This window comes from Dama dama, chromosome 11 (assembly GCF_033118175.1).
Source record: "Dama dama isolate Ldn47 chromosome 11, ASM3311817v1, whole genome shotgun sequence".
NCBI classification, from domain to species: Eukaryota; Metazoa; Chordata; class Mammalia; order Artiodactyla; family Cervidae; genus Dama; species Dama dama.
In genome coordinates, this window is record NC_083691.1 from 88,237,396 (window position 1) to 88,256,366 (window position 18,971).

Below are 18,971 nucleotides of genomic sequence, written 5' to 3' on the forward strand. Positions count from 1 at the left end.
ATGAACCAAGAACTTCTCGATGTTCAAACTGGATTTAGAAAAGGCAGAGGAGCCAAAGATCAAATTGCCAACAGCCACTGGATCATAGAAAGAGCAAGCAAATTCCAGAAAAACATCTACTTCTGTTTCAATGACTATGCTAAAGCCTTTGACTGTGTGGATCACAACAAATTGTGGAAAATTCTTAAAGAGATGGGAATACCAGACCACCTTATCTGCCTCCTGAGAAACCTGTATACAGGTCAAGAAGCAACAGTTAGAACTGGACATGGAACAACAGACTGGTTCCAAATAGGAAAAGGAGTACGTCAAGGCTGTATATTGTCACCCTGCTTATTTAACTTATATGCAGAGTACATCATGCGAAATGCCAGGCTAGATGAAGCACAAGCTGGAATAAAGATTGCCAGGAGAAATATCAATAACCTCAGATATGTAGATGATACCACCCTTATGGCAGAAAGTGAAGAACTAAAGAGCCTCTTGATGAAGGTGAAAGAGGAGAGTGAAAAAAGCTGGCTTAAAACAACATTCAAAAAACTAAGATCATGGCATCTGGTCCCATCACTTCATGGCAAATAGATGGGGAAACAATGGAAACAGTGACAGACTTTATTTTTTTGGGTCCCCAAGTCACTGCAGATGGTGATTGCAGCCATGAAATTAAGACACTTACTCCTTGGAAGGAAAGTTATGACCAACCTAGATAGCATATTAAAAAGCAGACATTACTTTGCCAACAAAGGTCCGTCTAGTCAAGGCTATGGTTTTTCCAGTGGTCATGTATGGATGTGAGTTGGACTGCAAAGAAAGCTGAGCGCCGAAGAATTGATGCTTTTGAACTGTGGTGTTGGAGAAGACTCTTGAGAGTCCCTTGGACTGCAAGGAGATCCAACCAGTCCATCCCAAAGGAGATCAGTCCTGGGTGTTCATTGGAAGGACTGATGCTGAAGCTGAAATTCCAATACTTTGGCCACCTCATGGGAAGAGTTGACTCATTGGAAAAGACCCTGATGCTGGGAGGGATTGGGGGCAGGAAGAGAAGGGGACGACAGAGAATGAGATGGCTGGATGGCATCACCAACTTGATAGACATGAGTTTGAGTAAGCTCCGGGAGTTGGTGTTGGACAGGGAGGCCTGGTGTGCTGCGATTCATGGGGTCGCAGAGTCAGACATGACTGAGCGAGTAAACTGAACACAAAATTTTAGGTTAACTTTTATTTTTGCACTTATTTTTTAAATTGATGTATAGTTGAGTTCCAGAGTTGTTGATGAGATGGTTGGAGGGCACCACCAACTCAATGGACATGAGTTTGAGCAAACTCTGGGAGATGGTGAAGTACAGGGAAGCCTATTGTGCTGCAGTCCATGGGGTTGCAATGAATCAGACACGATTAATCAACTGAACAACATCATGTTTCAGGTGTATAGTCAAGTGATTTCAGTTATATATTCTTTCAGATTCTTTTTGATGATATGTTATTGTAAGATATTGAATATAGTTTCCTATGCTACACAGTAGGTCCAGTGTTCACCTTTTTTTTTACATAGTATTGTATAGTTTTTACACTTTAAAAATGTCACTCCATCATTTCCTGGATTCCATTGTTTCAAATGAAGTTATGCACCATTTTTGCTTTATTCAAGTGTAATTCCCTTTGCTGGCTGCTTTTGATATTTATTTTAATTGATTTGGTTTTGTGCATGTGTGTGTGTTTTGCAAAGGATGTACTCAGATGTGATCTTTGTTGAATTGATTCTGCTTGGAGTTCACTGAACTTCTTGGACCTGTAAGTTCATGTCTTACAACAATTTTGGGAAATCCCAGGCATTACTGCTTCAAATATTTCTGTTGCCCCATTCTCTGCCTGTACTGTCCTTTTGGATGTCAAAGTACATGTACATTAGACTGACTCTGTCCCACAGGTCTGAAATGTTTCTTTCTTTCTCTGTGCTCCACTTTGATAATTATATTAACTGCCTTCCTGTTTTCTTATCTCTGATGCACCCAGTTTACTGTTAAGCCCACCCAGTGATTTTTAAAATTTCAGACACTGTCATTCATTTCATAATTTATAATCACAGACTTTCTACTTGGTTTTCAGTTTCTATTTTTCTGCTAAGAATCCTATCTATTAATCCATCCTTTTCCCTTGTAACTTTTTTAATGTATTTTAAAGCTGTTAAGAAATAATTTTCTGTTAATTCCAAGGTAGTCATCTGTGTTTCTGCTTCTATAGATTTTCTGTTGATTATGGATCATATCATTTTTCTTTGTATGTTTATTATTTTTGCTGGGCTTTGTGAAATTGACATGTTGTAAAGGCTCTGGATCCTGTTTTAACAATGTTTCATTCTGGCTAGCTGTTAAATTACTAAAGAATAACCTTGATGTTGTGAAAGCCTGATTTTAAGCTTTGTTTCAGCGAGTTTCTTCTAGCTATGCCCAGAGTTCTAAAGTACAGCCCTTAGTTCTAGGATGGACTGTCCTTCCTCCTCAGCCATGGCCCTTTTCGGGTGTCAATGGAGAACCAGAAGTGTTTACTAAAACCCCTCTTATTGGAATCTGAATTTCAAACTCTATTCGTCCAGCAACTGCTACAACTACTCTTTGGATTTCAACTACTGCTTTCTCCTGGATTCTTCCTGACTGTCACACTGCACAGATGTAATTTCAGAATCCAACAAGCATTTGAAAAGAATTTGCAGGCAGATTTGGGGACTTAGATCTCTCCTTTTCAAAATTTCCCTCCCAATTTCAAACTGTTCTAGAAGCACAAAATGACTCCTCAGCCCATTAAGACTGTCACATGCTCCTTGAATTCTATTTCGAAGCACACTGCAGATGTTGCAAGTTGCTCTCATGGTGAAACCTAGTTAATGTGGATCTCTTCTACTATATGATCTTGTGTTGTTTTTGCCCATTTTTGACTGCTCTCTAGTCTTCTAATCACAGCTTTTTATATTTTGTTCAGAGTTTGTAATTGTTATTGGCAAGAGTCAGTTCAATACAAGCTACTCCTTCAATACCAGACTACAACCTCTGAAATCTCAAAAAGTTTCAAATAAATTAAAGGCAAAATAAAGTTTATAATTTATTTCCAATCCATTAGGATAAAAACCCACTTATGCAGCTGAATCTTTTAATTCATTTCTTCTGAAGAAAAGTACAAAAGACCAGAGTAAAACTGAGACAAGCATTTAAAGGAAAATCCTTTGACTCAAAGCCCAAAAACAAACTGTAAATGGTTCATTCTACCAAAAGAATTAGTTTTTGTACAAAATATAATGAATTTTACACTATAAACAAAGACTGCTGTATATTAAATTAGAGTTCTAGTATCTCCTTTTCCTCCAATTCTTTCCAAGCACAAAGCATATTTACAAGTCAGAAACCTAATAACCTCATTTGGCAGACTGTCTTAGAATAAGCTTTTACCCTTAAGATATCTGGAAAGATAGTACTGATTCTTTCCATTGGCTCAAAGTCCAGTACATCAGAAAGGTTTCATTTAGTCTACAAAACTCTGCCATAGTAACATGAAGAGCACACAAAGGTTCAAACATTACCTTTCACTAAATAATATGGTACAGAGCTCAGTGCACAACCTACAAGGTCACAATCTGAGTCTAATATTCTTTCGGAAATCCTCAGCAACTTCTATCTTTATTGAAAAAGATCAAACCAAAACCTTACACGTCCTACCATATAATTACTCTACTTTTATGGCCCTTCTATGAGAGAAACACAGCTTAAAATAAAACTTAGGTAATGTAAGTCAAAGAAAATTGTTCTCTAGCACTAAGTTCAATTTCAGACTTGATCAGGAAATTAACTTCCATACATGGATGTGCATACAGTAATATAATTTTGACTCAATGTTTATGACAATATTAATTTTTTATGTAACATGTGAGGTCTGTTATCTAAAACTTTTCCCAATAAATGAGCTACAATTAATGTATATAATATTATGACAATTTTAAAGGAGTTTGTAGTTTAAAAGTTGTAAGTTTAAAGCACGTGGACTTTTAATACAACCTACCAGTTATCAATAATCTTTTTCCAAATGAAAATTAAAAAATGAAATTTTATGAGCTTTATTGAAAATGTTTTAATTTGGGATGTTCACCATTCTTATCGTGTATATTTTCATCATCTTTCATTATCAGTATTTTATAATGGATACTATAATGTTTGAGACCTTAAAAAGATCCTACTCATGACCTAAAATATCACGGTTTTGGCTTAAAAATTTTTTTTCTGTTTATCTCAACCCTCATTTTTATTATCCCGGGAGTTCTATGATTAGAGGAGACATGATTTAAGTTATTGCTACAAACAGCATGTAATCATACATCTTCTATATTTAGATAAATCTTTAAGATAAGAAAGAGTGAAGTTAAGAAGAATGTACGTCTTCATTATAAAATTCTTATCCAGTGAGGGCAAGTTAACTTTAATATATTTTCTCAAAACCAAAGATATTTTTCCTAAAAAAGAAATATTTGTTACCACTATAAAATTATTCTTTCCACTCATGACATTTTACATAAAAGCACCAAAGACGATTTCTGTAAACAAACTTTTAACCAGTAAACTAATGGCAAATATCCATTTGCCTTTATTACAATATTTAGAAGGCCATGATATGAGTCTCTACTTCCTACAAGGACATTTTTATAACAAAAACCCACACATACAAACAAGAAATGGAATTACTGTACATTTTTGGGGAACAAAAGGCAGATTAACAGACTAAAACTTTTTAGTTAACAAAGTGAGCACAAGAAACCTATAAAATGTATGCAATGTATAAAAATTCAGTAATTTTTTAAAGTTTCATTGGAAGGATTAATAAAACATGGTAGATCCACTGGCTTGTAATTATCCTGTAAACAGTAAGAAAGTAATAAGCAATAAATTAGAAATGTCTTCATTCCCAGTATTTCCCTTCTCTTGCACAGGAACCACTTTCACAGTGGTTAAAATTGGCTTTCTTAAATATTAGAATAATTCTAGCAGAAAATAAATTCCATTAGGAATAAGTTAACAGTCTACAATAGATCTCTGACAAACATATTAGAAAAAAAATACTACAGGTCACAGGAGGACTGGTCTACATGTTGTATGATGACAGAGTACCTGAAAACTTCAAAATTTCTCCTCCTTTCACTAGATTTGTTTTGTTTTGTTACTATCGTATTGCTTTCCAAATTGTTTGGTAGAAAGGTAGTAGAAAAAATAAAAAGTGAAAAGAAAACATTTTTAATGTCTGTAGATGTATGAAGAAGAAAAAAAACCTTCAAAATTCTTTTTCCTACTACTGTTACATAGGAAAAAGTTTCATTTGGCACACAATTTGTAAAAAGAAAAAAAAAAACAACAACAGTGTTCGGCATTCCAATCACCCATAGTAAAGACAACAGTAGGAAATGAAAACAGGAAAAATGACTATTTTAAGAAAAGATGTCAGAAGACAAACCACCAAAGGCTCTTGTGTCTTCTACCATTCACTGTCTCTGGAATACTTTCATCTGCAACATAATATACAAATTACTATTTACATTACGATTATGTTGGTAAAGATGACCAGATTCCGTTTTTGTTGTGTTTTGACTTACAGTGCCCATTGGGATATCCGTGACCATCAAGGCAAGAAGGCCTTAAACAAAAATATTCCATTTGCATTGTATACTTTATTTAAATTTATTTTATGGTTCATCTTCTGGGGTGCACAAGTAATTGTAAGACTCTGAAAAGTCCTGTAAACTTAGGCAGACTTTCCGTAGCTGATAAAACTATTCATCGAAGATGTTATGTTTTTCTCTTGAAAAGTAAACATTCTGCAGGCTTACACAGTGGTATCTCCAAAGTCCTTGTTCCAACGTATGTATGCTTCTAAGGTTTGAGGGCTCACACTGCGTTTTATCTTTTTTAAGGATTCGGTGAAGTCAGATAATCGAATATTTCTCATCTAGATATAAAAAAAAAGCACACAATACAAATGATTATCACATATACAATAGCCGACCCAATGGTGGCTAAAATTTATGCTTTGTTTGTTAATGCTAAAATATATGTAGATGTATTCTTAGAAAATCATGCCAATCATCTTATTTTACATATTATTATATATTAGGCAAGTTTCCTATTTAAGAAATCCTACCAAATAATATACTTTCATTTCATGTGTTTGGCTTCTTAGGTATTAACATTTTAAGTCACAGTATTTTCCCACTATAAAAACAAAACACAATCATTACAGAAAACCAGACAAAATATTCACAATTAGAAACACAATCCCACTACTCAGATATACAACCACTATTTGGGTTATCTCCTTCCAATTTTTCTTCTGCATGGTTTCAGGAAATTTTACATTCTCAAGTCTCACTCACCACAAGCATACTCTAGCTAAATTCATGTTTCTCAGAAAAGGAAAAAGAGTTTACAAGATGCACATGGGACTCTGAAGGAAATATTGCTCTTAATACAACATGGAGGATGCTTATGTCTAAAATTTTATTATTATTGCTTTTAATACATTTTTGTATTAATTTGATATTATTTTCTGAGATTTTTAATTGGTTTTGAGAATATAGAGTAAAACAAAAATGAGTTAATAAATGAGTTAATAAATACCTAAGTTTTTAAAAGATAAAATGGAATCTGGCACAAAGTGGTCAATTAAAAATTATCACATATTTACATGTATATTTTGCCCCCAAATAAGAAGAACTGGAGACAAAACTTCAACTGATACTTATCAGTATTTTTTTAAATTTACATTTAAAAATTTATTTTAAATTTTATTTATTTATGGCTGCGCTGGGTCTTCAGTGGTGCGTGAGGGCTTTCTCTAATTACGGAGAGTAGGGGCTACTCTTGCAGGCCCTGGAGCATGCAGATTTCAGTAGTTGTGACACACAGGCTTAGTTGCTCCGCAGCATGTGGAATCTTCCTGGGCCAGGAATCGAACCCATGTCCTCTGCACTGGCAGATGGATTCTCATCCACTGCGCCACCTGGGAAGTCCTAAAATTTACTTTTAATTGGAGGATAACTGCTTTGTAATGTTGTTAGTTTCTGCCATACACCAACATGAATCAGCCACAGGTGTACATATGTCCCTCCTCTTGAACCTCCTTCCCACCTCCCAGCCCACCAAATCGAGCTCCCTGCGTCATACGGCGCATTCCCACTGGCTACCATTTACGTGTGGTAATGAATATGTTTCAGTGCTACCCTCTCAATTTGTCCCATCCTCTCCTTCCCCTGCTGTGGTACACAAGTCTGTTCTCTATGTCTATGTCTCTATTACTGCCCTACAAATAGGTTCATCAGTACCATTTTTCTAGATTTCATACGTATGCATTAACACATGGTATTTGTTATTCTCTTTCTGACTTACTTAACTCTGTCAAACAGCCTCTAGGTTCATCTACCTCACTAGAACTGACTCAAATTCGTTTCTTTTTATGGCTGAGTAATATTCCATTGTATATATGTATACAACTTCTTTATCTATTCATTTGTTGATAGACATCTAGATTGCATATATTCTTTTTATTACTTATAAAAAACCCAATCTAACTTCTTCATATCCTCTCTAATATCAACATTGCATAGATTAAGAAAATTAGTAAGAAAACAGAATGGATTTCCTTGATCTCTGTAAAAGGTTGCCATTATTTAGTATTTATGTATTTTTAAATTAGGGCTTCCCTGGTGGCTCAGATGGTAAAGAATCTGCCTGCATTGCAGGAGACCCAGGTCAGTTATTTAATGGATACCTATACAGTAGAATTCCATGGACAGAGGAGCCTGATGAGCTACAGTCCATGGGGTTGCAAAGAGTCGACCATGACTAAGTGACTAACACTTTCACTTTTTTTATGCAGTATTCACTGTTGCCAGACTTTCAGTGCTTTATAAACATCAACTCATAAGCCAGGACTAATAACTAAAAGCTGTTACCAAATTATTAAGACCATTAGGTTAAAAATAAATTGCATAAAAGTATACAGTAGAAGCAAAAACTTTAACAGTGTAACAGTGTGTGTAACAATGACACACATTATTAGTGGAATGATCACAAAAAAGTACTTTCATGTTATTTTTTTTATAATTCAGTAGTTTTAAGTTTTAGTACTGCTATCTAAAATTTAGGGACTTCTCTGGTGGTCCAGAGGTTAAGAATCCACCTTTAAAGCAGGGGACACAGATTCGATCCCTGGTTAGGGAACTAAGATCCCATATGCTGCAGAGCAACTACTAAAGCCTGCGTAGTCTGGAGCCCATGTGCCACAACTAGAGAGCCCGCAAACCACAACTAGAGAGTCTGTGCACCACCATGCAGGATCCCACAGAATGCAAGGAAGATCCACGTGCCACCTCGAAGACCCAACACAGCCAAATAAATAGACAAAATTTAGTTTAAAATAATGAAATGGCTTACATATTTTTAAAATACAAGATACAATTCAAGTAGATATGTTACACTGTAATACTGAAATAAATGTAGTCTGTTAGAATGAATTCATGATACTTTAAAAAATTTGTATTTTTAGGCTGTCATTGGAATAGGCTAACTTAACATCCAAACTAATAAAAACAAAGCAGTGTGCATTTTGACACACAGTCTTTAAATTATTCTCCATTAAAATGAACCCAGGTTCCTAAAGTTGCTGATTCTATTCTTGGAATAGGCAATTTCAAGGTGTGCCTTGCTCCCAGAAAGCAACAACGTTTTTCAGAGTTCTAAAATAGAGTTGAGAGGGCTTATCTTAATACAAAAGCAGATTTTGCTGGCCAAGTGTGACCCATTAAACATAAAATTAAACTGATTTACAGACATGGCAGGTATCTCCTGCTATGTCTCCTAATGATTCCATCTCTTGTTATATATGCCCTTGTGTAATCCCCTCCCGAGTGTAGACTGGACCGAAGAACAGACTACAGCAAACGTGCTGAGATGTGACTTCCATGATTAGGTCATCAAGACTATGACTTCCATCCTGCTGGCACTCTCTATTCTCTTCCTGGCTCACTGGCTTTGATGAAGCAAACTACTATGTTGGAGAGGCCTATGTGACAAGGAACAGAAGGTGGCTTCCAGCCAATAAACAGAGAAAACTGAGGCTTTCAGGCCAACAACACAAGAGGAAATTAATCTGGCAAAAAAAAAAAAAAAAAAAACCCACAAAACACAAAAAAACACGTGAGCCTGGAAGCAGATCTTTCTAGTTTAAGCCTTATAATGACTATAGCCCCAGACAACATCCTGATTACAGCTTTGTAAGAAACCCTAGACCAATGCCTTGACTGCAGCCCTCAGAGAGTTTGAAGTGGAGGATTCAGCTAAACTGTGCCCATATTCCTTTCTCTGTGAAAATGTGAGATGATAAACACATGTGATTTAAGCTGCTAAATTTTGTGGGAAGTTTTGTTATATGGTAATAGATACCTACTGCCACAAAATTACCTTATTTTAAAATCATGACTCTAGAAGAGTTACTAAAAAAAGAAAACAGACTCAATTTATTCTTCAAGTAAAATGGGAACTATATTTAAGTTCAGTTTGTTCAATGAAGAAGAAAAATGTTAAAGTTTAGTTGTAGGTCTAATTCTCAGGATGGGTAAAACATAAAGCTTAATAAATCCACCATCAACAGAAAACAGGTTTCTTTCTCATGAAATAATTATGGACAGATTCCTAAGAATTTCTCCTATTCCCTAAGCCACCCACTTGCTTTCATAAAATTAGTATAAGGTACTAATGAAGGTATATCCAAGCATCCATTTATAGGTTTTTAGTGGGCTTCCGAATGGTTGAAAGTGAAAAAGTGAAAGTGTTAGTTGCTCAGTGGTGTCTGACTCTTTGTGACCCTATGGACTGGGGCCTGCCAGGCTCCTCTGTCTATGGAATTCTCCAAGCAAGAATACCGGAGTGGGTTTTCTTATTCACAGAAAATGCCAGGGCTGAGGCACTTGCGATAAAGTGAGGAATACTTGCAGACATGGGGCTCAGTGGATTTTGCAGAAGTTGATTAGGAATTAGTAGACAACTTCTTATTAAAAATCATTTGCCAGCTGATGGTTGTAGTTCATTACTTATGGCCTTGATTAGCTCCTTCATTCTTTATGGTCTGTTCACAGGACCAAGACAGAGGCCAAAAGTGTCACACAATAGACCTTTCTTCAATTTTCATCTAGGGGGGCCAGGGTATATATATGAAATACCAGGTCTTCCTGTCCTGAGTCCAAGGCAAGGGAGAGTGGTGTGTGGGAAAGAAATAATTCATGCACAGTGCTTACTTTTTGGATAGAAAAGCACATATTAGGTTTATGCTAAAAGAACATTTAAAAAATAATATATTGATGGGATAGTGTTAATAATTTATACATAAGCTAAAAAGCCCTCAAGACACTTAGTACTAATACTTTTTTTTAAGTTAGAAATATAGGGAATCAAAATAATGAGTCAGATAAGAGGAACATGAAACTATACTTTAAATGTGAATTTTAAAGGTAATCATAGCTAAACACCAAAGTATATGACATGTGGAATTCTTTATTCCTAAAAAGCTTCATTCATGTCACATACACTCCAGGTAAACTAGACTGTTGCAATGGAAAAGGGTGGTTGCAAGAAGTATGAAGGCTTTCTTAGCAATGCAGCTGGTTAACCACTATGCACAAGATGCCTGAAGATAATAACCTCAAATTTACCTGGAAGCTTGAAGAAAAAGGACTGCCAGAATGTACTCATACTCAAGTACACTCATTCTCTATATTAAGATTTCACTATTAATACTTGGACAGAATTGTCTGCAATGTGCAAAACCCTTGCCAGCCTCCAGTCCACGTCTCTGGGGGTTTTTGTTGGGTTTTTTTTTTTTTTTTTTTTTGAGTTCACACTTGAACTCCAGTGGAGTTCTATTCTCTATTCTATGCCAAGAATGAAGTCTCTTTGGTTAGTAATGTCTCAGGTGCTATCTGAGCTCCGAGAAGTAAGTTACATAATTTAAATCTGATTTAAAATGTATGATTACATAGTTATGATCATTCTGCATATCCAATTCTATATTTTTCAGGCAATTTTTTTTCAAAAGTAATGCTTCAGCATCTCATAAGGGGACCTACCATACTTTTAAGATGTAACAAATTATGTTATAATGGAAACTGTATTGCTTTTATAAGAAAGAAAACAAACATTACCTGTTATATGCCATCTTTACAGTGTATAAAATTCTCAAGTTGCCTATAAGTTTGTTTTGTTTAGTATTTATATAATGATTTGACAGAAAATGATTTAATGATTATGTATAATATATTTTGTGCATTACCAAAGGAGACCGTCATTTGACAGTCCTCCATATTTTGAAATGAAGCAAAAGTAAATTTTTTCCGGTTTCTAATCAAACTGGAAAAATCCAGACAAAAGATACATCTTACAATCTACAGGACCAGACAAAAGAAAGATAATTATAAAACAATTTACCTCACTGGCAGACATATTCTTCACTTGTTCTGGTTTCAGTTCTGTAAAATATAAAAATGAGCCACTTAGAGAAAAAAAGACTTCCAAGTTTAAATTAACAAAGTTCAATAATCTAAAAGTACATGTTCAATATAAATTATATTGAGAAAAACAGATTAATAATAAGACCACATACAATTTATAAATGCTTAGACTAATATTCTTTCCTAGGAAGGCATCGGTTTCTTCATATATTGCTCAAGAACAATAGAATCTATAAATCTAAAAGTAAACTTAAAATAATGCAACTTCTTTACAAAAGTCATTAGTTGTTTTAAGCCAACAACTTTTTTCTCCCCCAGAATAATAGCTAACATATCCCCCAAAATACAAACGATTTATACATTAGCTAATGTTTCTGAGTTCAGTATCTGAACAAGATGTTACGCCTCCAGCATAATGAAAGCTTGACTAAAATGCCTTACCCAGAGTTTCAAAATATATTCTCAAGGTTATATTTATTACTCTCTAAAGCAGCAGTTCTTAACTAGTAGTCTGTTTGACTGTGAGAGAGAGATTTGAAGTTGCATGTTCCATGTTCTATTTTGCCATCATAGCCAGTAATCGGAGTGCAAAGCTGGGAGCATCACCCGTCCACTTCCCATGCTGCCTGTGGAAAAGCAGCTGAGAACATCTACTCTAGAGTGATTATCACCCTGAGTTTAACATAACCCAGCAATGACAGATGTGGTACTTCAGAATCAAACAAAGCAATGAATGATATACTCTGCTGCAATTTTTCAAAAGACAACATATAATGATAAAAGTAAAAACATCTATTTATATAAGTTTCCTACACACATTAATTTCAAGTGACAGAATACTGAACTGAAAAGAACCATAAAATAGATAAGAACATTTTCCCTTTATTATTCTTTTTCACTTGCTTAAAAAAGCTCTCTTATTCTTGAGAGTTTTTTTTTTTTTTGCTGCTAACCTACTATCAAGTTGCAAAGTCTGCTGTCTAGAACAAGATTCATGGTACAATGATCCATGGACTGTCCTTATATGGTCTGTGAACTAAGAATGATTTCACATTTTCTGTGTTGTGGGAAAAAAAGTGGGGGGAGGGGCATGAAGGAGGAGGATGAGGAGAAGGAAGAGGAGGAAGGAGGAGAATGAAGAGCAGGAAAAGGAAGAGGAAGAAGAAACAGCAAAAGCAGTATCAACACAGGCAGCAGAATATGCTACAGAGAGCATATGTGGCCAATGAATCTAGAGCTTTTCTCAGAAAGGTTACTTAACCTTAAGTCTAGAAACTCTGTGTCAAGTTTAATGAAGTTTTCCACTGATTCAGCTTTACTGCTTTCCAAGGAATAAAAAAGACCTCTCAATAAGGACTTCTTAAACTTCTGAATGGTATAACAAACAGTTCTAAGTGTCTAAAGCTTTGGAATTCCTACCTCTGATAGGACCCAGTGCTGCATCCTTTGCCAAAGCTGTTAGGTCACTGCCTGAGTATCCATCAGTCATTCTGAGAATGAGAAGGAAGAAAGAGCAAGTTATTTTTACCTTTCCAGATTTAAAATCACCACATAATAAGAGGGTAAAACCCTAGCTTGCCTTTGTCATCAAGCAGACAGCTACGTGATTTGATTTTTAAGGGCACAGGAAGGCCCACTCACTAAAAACAAAACAACCTAGTGGTTCCTTATAATGCCTCAAATTTTCACCATTAGAACCATTCCCTTTTTATTTTTTAATTAATTTTAATTGAAGGATAATTGCTTTACAGAATTTTGTTCTCTGCCAAATATCAACATGAATCAGCCTTAGGTATACATATGTCCCCCCTCCCTCATGAAGCTCTCTCCCACCTCCCTCCCCATCCCACCCCTCTAGATTGCCACAGAGCCCCTGTTCGAGTTCCCCAAGTCATAGAGCAAATTCCCACTGGCTATCTATGTCCACATACGGCATTGTAAATTTCCATGTTACTCTTTCCATACATCTCACCCTCTCCTTCCTCCCCCACCCCATGTCCGTAAGTCTGTTCTCTATGTCTGTTTCTCCACTGCTGCCCTATAAATAAACTCATCAGTACCATCTTTCTAGACTCCATATGTATGCGTAGTATGTGATATTTATATTTCTCTGACTTACTTCACTCTGTATAGTAGGCTCTAGGTTCATCCACTTCATTAGAACTGACCCAAATGCATCCCCTTTTTATGGCTGAGTAATATTCCATTGTGTATATGTACCATAGATTCTTTATCCATTCATCTGTTGATGGACATCTAGGTTGCTTCCATGTTCTAGCTATTGTAAATAGTGCTGCAATGAACACTGGAGTACATGTGTCTTTTTCAATTTCTGTTTCCTCAGGGTATATGCCTAGGAGTGGGATTGCTGGGTCATATGGTGGTTTTATTCCTAGCTTTTTAAGGAACTGCCATACCATCTTCCATAGTGGCTGTATCAATTTACATTTCCACCAACAGTGCAAGAGACTTCCCTTTTCTCAACACCCTCTCCAGCATTTATTGTTTATAGACTTTTTGATGATAGCCATTCTGACCGGTGTCAGGGGGTATCTCATTGTGGTTTTGATTTGCATTTCTCTTAATAATGAGCAATGTTGAGCATTTTTTCATGGGTTTGTTAGCCATCTGTATGTCTTCTTTGGAGAAATGTCTGTTAAGGGACTTTTTCCCACTTTTTGATTGGGTTGTTTGTTTTTCTGGTATTGAGTTGTTTGAGCTTCTTGTATATTTTGGAAATTAATCCTTTTTCAGTTGTTTTATGTGCTATTATTTTCTCCCATTTTGAGGCTTTTCTTTTCACCATGTTTATAATTTCCTTTGCAGTGCAAAAGCTTTTAAATTTAATTAGGGCCCACTTGTTTATTTTTGCTTTTATTTCCATTACTCTAGGAGGTGGGTCATAGAGGATCTTGTTTTGATTTATTATGTCGTCAACTGTTCTGCCTATGTTTTCCTCTCAGAATTTTATAGTTTCTTGTCTTACACTTAGGTCTTTAATGCATTTTGAGTTTATCTTTGTGTATGGCACTAGGAAATAGAACCATTCCTTTAGATTAAGGTATGTTGCATCTCCAGGAGACTCCATTAAGTTGTAAATATGTGCCCGGGAAAGGTTACATCTATAAACCACTGCTGGCCAACTGACACATAACTGCAATTACTTCTCTATAGATTAATGAGTCTCTATCTAGACCAAGAACTGCCTTGATGGAATGAGGGGCAATCAAGGAAGATTTCTTCATCTGTAGGACACCCTATAGGACAGACAGGGTGAAGGAAGGGTCTGGGGTAGAAGACATTGGCAAAAAGAGGTACACCTGAATGGGATGCCAAGTGGGAACGCCTGGGCAGCCAAGAGATTATTAAAGGGAGCTAAGAACTAGGGAAATCAAGAGGAGGAGGAAAATAGAACAGGAAAAACACATTTACTTATCATGCACTCTGTTAAGTAACTGCAGAAACATTATTAGTGGATTTTTTACTGGAATAACAAAGGCAGCTCTCAATATTTCCAAGTACTGAATTTGTTCTTTTTTCATAGGTATCTGGGAACTCAAGAGTTTTTACTAATAATACTAGCTATTCACATTCTTGTTGAATATTTTAAATTACTTTTTCAGTTTTTTCCAATGACTAAAAATGCATGAGTGTATCTCCTATATTCAGTTTCTACTTAATACACCGCTTATAAAAAAAGTTGAAGATGTCAAAGTTTAAAAAAAATTATGTGTAATACAAAAGAACAAGTTTAAGTGAAAATACCTGTTGGTGTGGGCAAATATGCAATGTTTTACATCTGAACAATTATCTTAATACAACTTAAGTTTATAAAAAAAAATATAGTACCATCATTAGCAAATAGCTAATAGGTCATGTCTTCCAGAGGATTTAGAAAATGAAATTTAGGTATCATACATAAGAAAATGAGATAAGTGAGAAGATAAAGGAAGTAGAGAATGAAACAAGTTTTCAGATAAATTACTTGTTTCAGACATGAGCTTACTTTAAACAAAACAGAAAAAAGACTTCTTAAAAATAAAGAAAAGCTGCAGGATAGACGAAATCAAATCACTCACCTAGCAAGTTGAGCTAGTTCTTTTTGGGTCAATGGGCTTCCTTGTTTACATAATAGATTTTTTAATAAAAGCAGTCGTGTCTGAAAAGAAATATTAAAGAATTATCAGTCCTAAGAGTTAGCTTAATAAAATACCCAGGAGTTAGGTTCAAATCCTAACTCTCATTTAGAAGCTCTATGATTTTACACAAAACACTCTACCTCTTACAGTCTCACTTGTATCTATTAAAATGACAATTTTTTGACAGTTCCTAAAAGAGTAAAAGCTAATCCAAATAAAGCACTAATAAGCAAATAGCTGCTGCTACCACCAAGGATGTTAAGGGTCTGAGGTAGACAACCACAATTTAAAGCTATGGATTCATATAATATGGACTCTCACCCACTTTAAGTCTATAATTCAGTGACTTTTAATAAGATTAGAGTTGTGTAACCATCACTATAATCCAATTTTAGAACATTTCTATCACTCCAAAAAGCTCATCTGTGTCTGTTTGCAATTAATTCTGACTTCCACCCAAAGCCTTAGCTAACCACACTCTACTTTATGTTTCTAGGAATAGCCTTTTTTTAGACACTTCATATAAATGGAATCATATAATAGGTAATCTTTTGCATCTGGCATCCCTCACTTAATAAAATGTTTTTAAGGTCCATCCATATTACAGTATGTGAAAGTACCATATATGGAATGGTATGGTACCATTTAGCAATAAAAGGAATAACCACATTTGTTTATCTATTCACCAACTGATGACTAGATTTTTTGCAGTTCTTGGCTATTATTTATAATGCTGTTGTAAAAATCTTGTACATGTCTGTATAGACATATGTTTTCATTTCTTGAGTAGAATCTTATGAATAAAATTTTAGAGTCTTACATGCATGCTCAGTTGCTAAGTCGTGTCTGATTCTTTGCGACCCTATGGACTGCAGCCTTCCAGGCTCCTCTGTCCATGGGATTTCTCCAGGCAAGAATACTGGAGTGGGTTGCCATTTCCTCCTCCAGGGGATCTTCCTGACCCAGAAATTGAACTGCATCTTCTGCGTCTCCTGCGTTGGCAGGCAGATTCTTTAGCACTGCGCCACCTGGGAAGCCCACGGGGTCTTATGGTAAGTTTATCTTTTTAAGAAACTGCCAAACTTTCCAGTGCAGCTGTACCATGTACTAGAAGACGTAATAATGTTAAATGGTAGGTCTTGTTTCTGCCTAAAATTAAAAAGTTCAAACATGGATACATACCTCCTCATTTGGCAAAGACACATAAACCCGTTTGGTAAAACGCCTAAAAAAAGGATTCAAGCAATCTCAGAAATACAGTTTGAATTTAAATAGCAAATAACAAAAACAAAGCTTTAAGTATAATGCTCAAAGCATGTGAATATATTTTAGTAGTCATCAGTGTAAAAAGTCACCCCTTTAAAACATTCTGGTTAAATATATAAAATAGATAACTAATAAAGATCTACTGTGTATACCACAGGGAAGACTACCCAATACTCCGTAATGACCTACATGGGAAAAGCACCTAAAAGAGAGTGGATACATGTGTGTGTGTAACTGACGCACTCCGCCGTACACCTGGGCATGACAGAACACTGTACATCAACTAAACTCCAATAAAATTAAAAAAATCTAGTTACTGTCTAAAAATCCTCAGTATTGTCAGAACTAAGTTAACCATTCGTGTATCTGTATTTTTTAACAGTAGTTAACACTTTAAAACAAAATATCTGATATAAGAAGTTGCAGAAACAGATCTCTGCTATCTCCTTGAAACTGAAAACAACTAAAACCAACAAGAACAACAGAAACAGAAATGTAAACTCCATCATCAGTAAACTAGGCAATGCTTACGGAACTGAAACGTACGAAGAAGGCATGCCTAGGGCAGTGAAAATTACACTGACAAAAGTGAATACAGACAGGACCTGCCACTGCAAATTCCAGACTCGGTTGTCAGAGCAGTTTTCCAGAGGAGACAGAGAACACTCTGAGGGGCAATAAAACTAACCTCCCCACATTTAAACAAGCACATGAGGACTGGCTCTGCAGACCATGTGACCCTAGTCAGTAGTAAAGGAATGACAAGAGAGATGAGGCTGAAAAAAAGAAACTCAAAGACACAACATCTTTGTAAGAGGATATCAGTCAGTCTGGCAAGAGGACAAGCTGTCTTGAAATGGCCAATCTTTTTCAGTTGAAGAAGACTAAATCGGCCCAATCTCTTATTTACACACACGTACACATCTTTACCAGGTGGGGCTTTGTTGTGAGTCAAGGAGACTGCCCACCAGTCTAGGGTATATAGGACAACTCAAGATGTTTGCCTTGTTATCTTACTTTTCTAGCTCTTCTACAACATCCTTCCAAAATTAGGTTCTCCAAGAAAACTCCCCTTATTCAAATAAAATCGGCAAAACAGACAAAAGCATAGGACTGATTTTAAAAAATAGTACCAAAAAAATAGTGGAAAGAATACAGTAAACATAAAATAGATAAAATGAAGAACATTCACAAGAGGATTTTGCCATAAAGCAAATTAAAATTGTGACTAAATGTCTCTCCAAGAAAATAATTTAATGAAACAAAAAAAAAAAGGCTCCTATGAAATAAGAGCTCAATGAGATAGAAAGGTTCAAAGAAGAAAGACAACAGAAGATGAAAAATGGGATTGCAAAGAACAGGAAAGCAATAAAAAAGAAAACAAAAACCACCACAGAAACAAAGGTCACAAAAGTAACAGTAGTAGTAGAAAGGAGATTAGACACTAACCCTACTGAGTTAACCCATAAACGTGAATAAAAAGCAGGCTGGCTTCAGACTTTCACACTGCAACATCCAGTCCTAGAAACAACAGGCAATGCTACAAATTCCTCAGGAAAAGAATGGGAGGTCCAACAATTTTATGTTGAGTCAAACTGTCCTCCCAAGTAGAAACGGAACACATTTGCTCAAACACATGAGAAGAGAGAATGCAGCTCACATGAACTGTGTTAGCAGGGTAAAAATCAGTTTTGGAGTTTTAAGATACTTTAATCCAACTGAGAAGAAATAAGCAATTTGCCTAAAACCATAAAGTTAAAAATAGTTTTCCTGATATGCTGGTCCTGTCCTCAAAAGTTTTGTTTACTAACAAGAGGCCAGAAGATGGATATAGAGAGGAAAACAATGAATTCAGTCTTCACACTGAGAATGAACGAGACAAAAAATACGTGAGACGAATGAAGGAGAAAATAATCTGTAATAAATGCGTGCGTTTCCACATAAATTTCCCTACCTGAGGACAGCTTCATCAAGCTCTTGTGGCCTGTTAGTTGCACCCATTACAAGCACTCTGTCATCTCCAGCAGACTGTACCT

At 35.7% G+C, this 18,971-nt stretch overlaps 1 protein-coding gene across 4 annotated transcripts in view; it reads right to left on the reverse strand.

Annotated features, from left to right (window-relative positions):
* Positions 1 to 5,681: 5,681 nt before the first annotated feature.
* The window catches only part of SPAST (spastin), a 50,413-nt gene continuing 37,123 nt past the window's right edge, over positions 5,682 to 18,971 (reverse strand). For all 4 annotated transcript variants that reach the window (XM_061155650.1, XM_061155649.1, XM_061155648.1 and 1 more), the window contains 6 exons: positions 18,890 to 18,969; positions 16,852 to 16,894; positions 15,610 to 15,689; positions 12,950 to 13,020; positions 11,508 to 11,548; positions 5,682 to 5,979 (listed from right to left, as the gene is read on the reverse strand). In XM_061155650.1, coding sequence (XP_061011633.1) covers positions 5,857 to 5,979; positions 11,508 to 11,548; positions 12,950 to 13,020; positions 15,610 to 15,689; positions 16,852 to 16,894; positions 18,890 to 18,969 — 438 coding nt within the window. In that variant the 3' untranslated portion in view covers positions 5,682 to 5,856. The remainder of the gene's footprint in view (positions 5,980 to 11,507; positions 11,549 to 12,949; positions 13,021 to 15,609; positions 15,690 to 16,851; positions 16,895 to 18,889; positions 18,970 to 18,971) is intronic.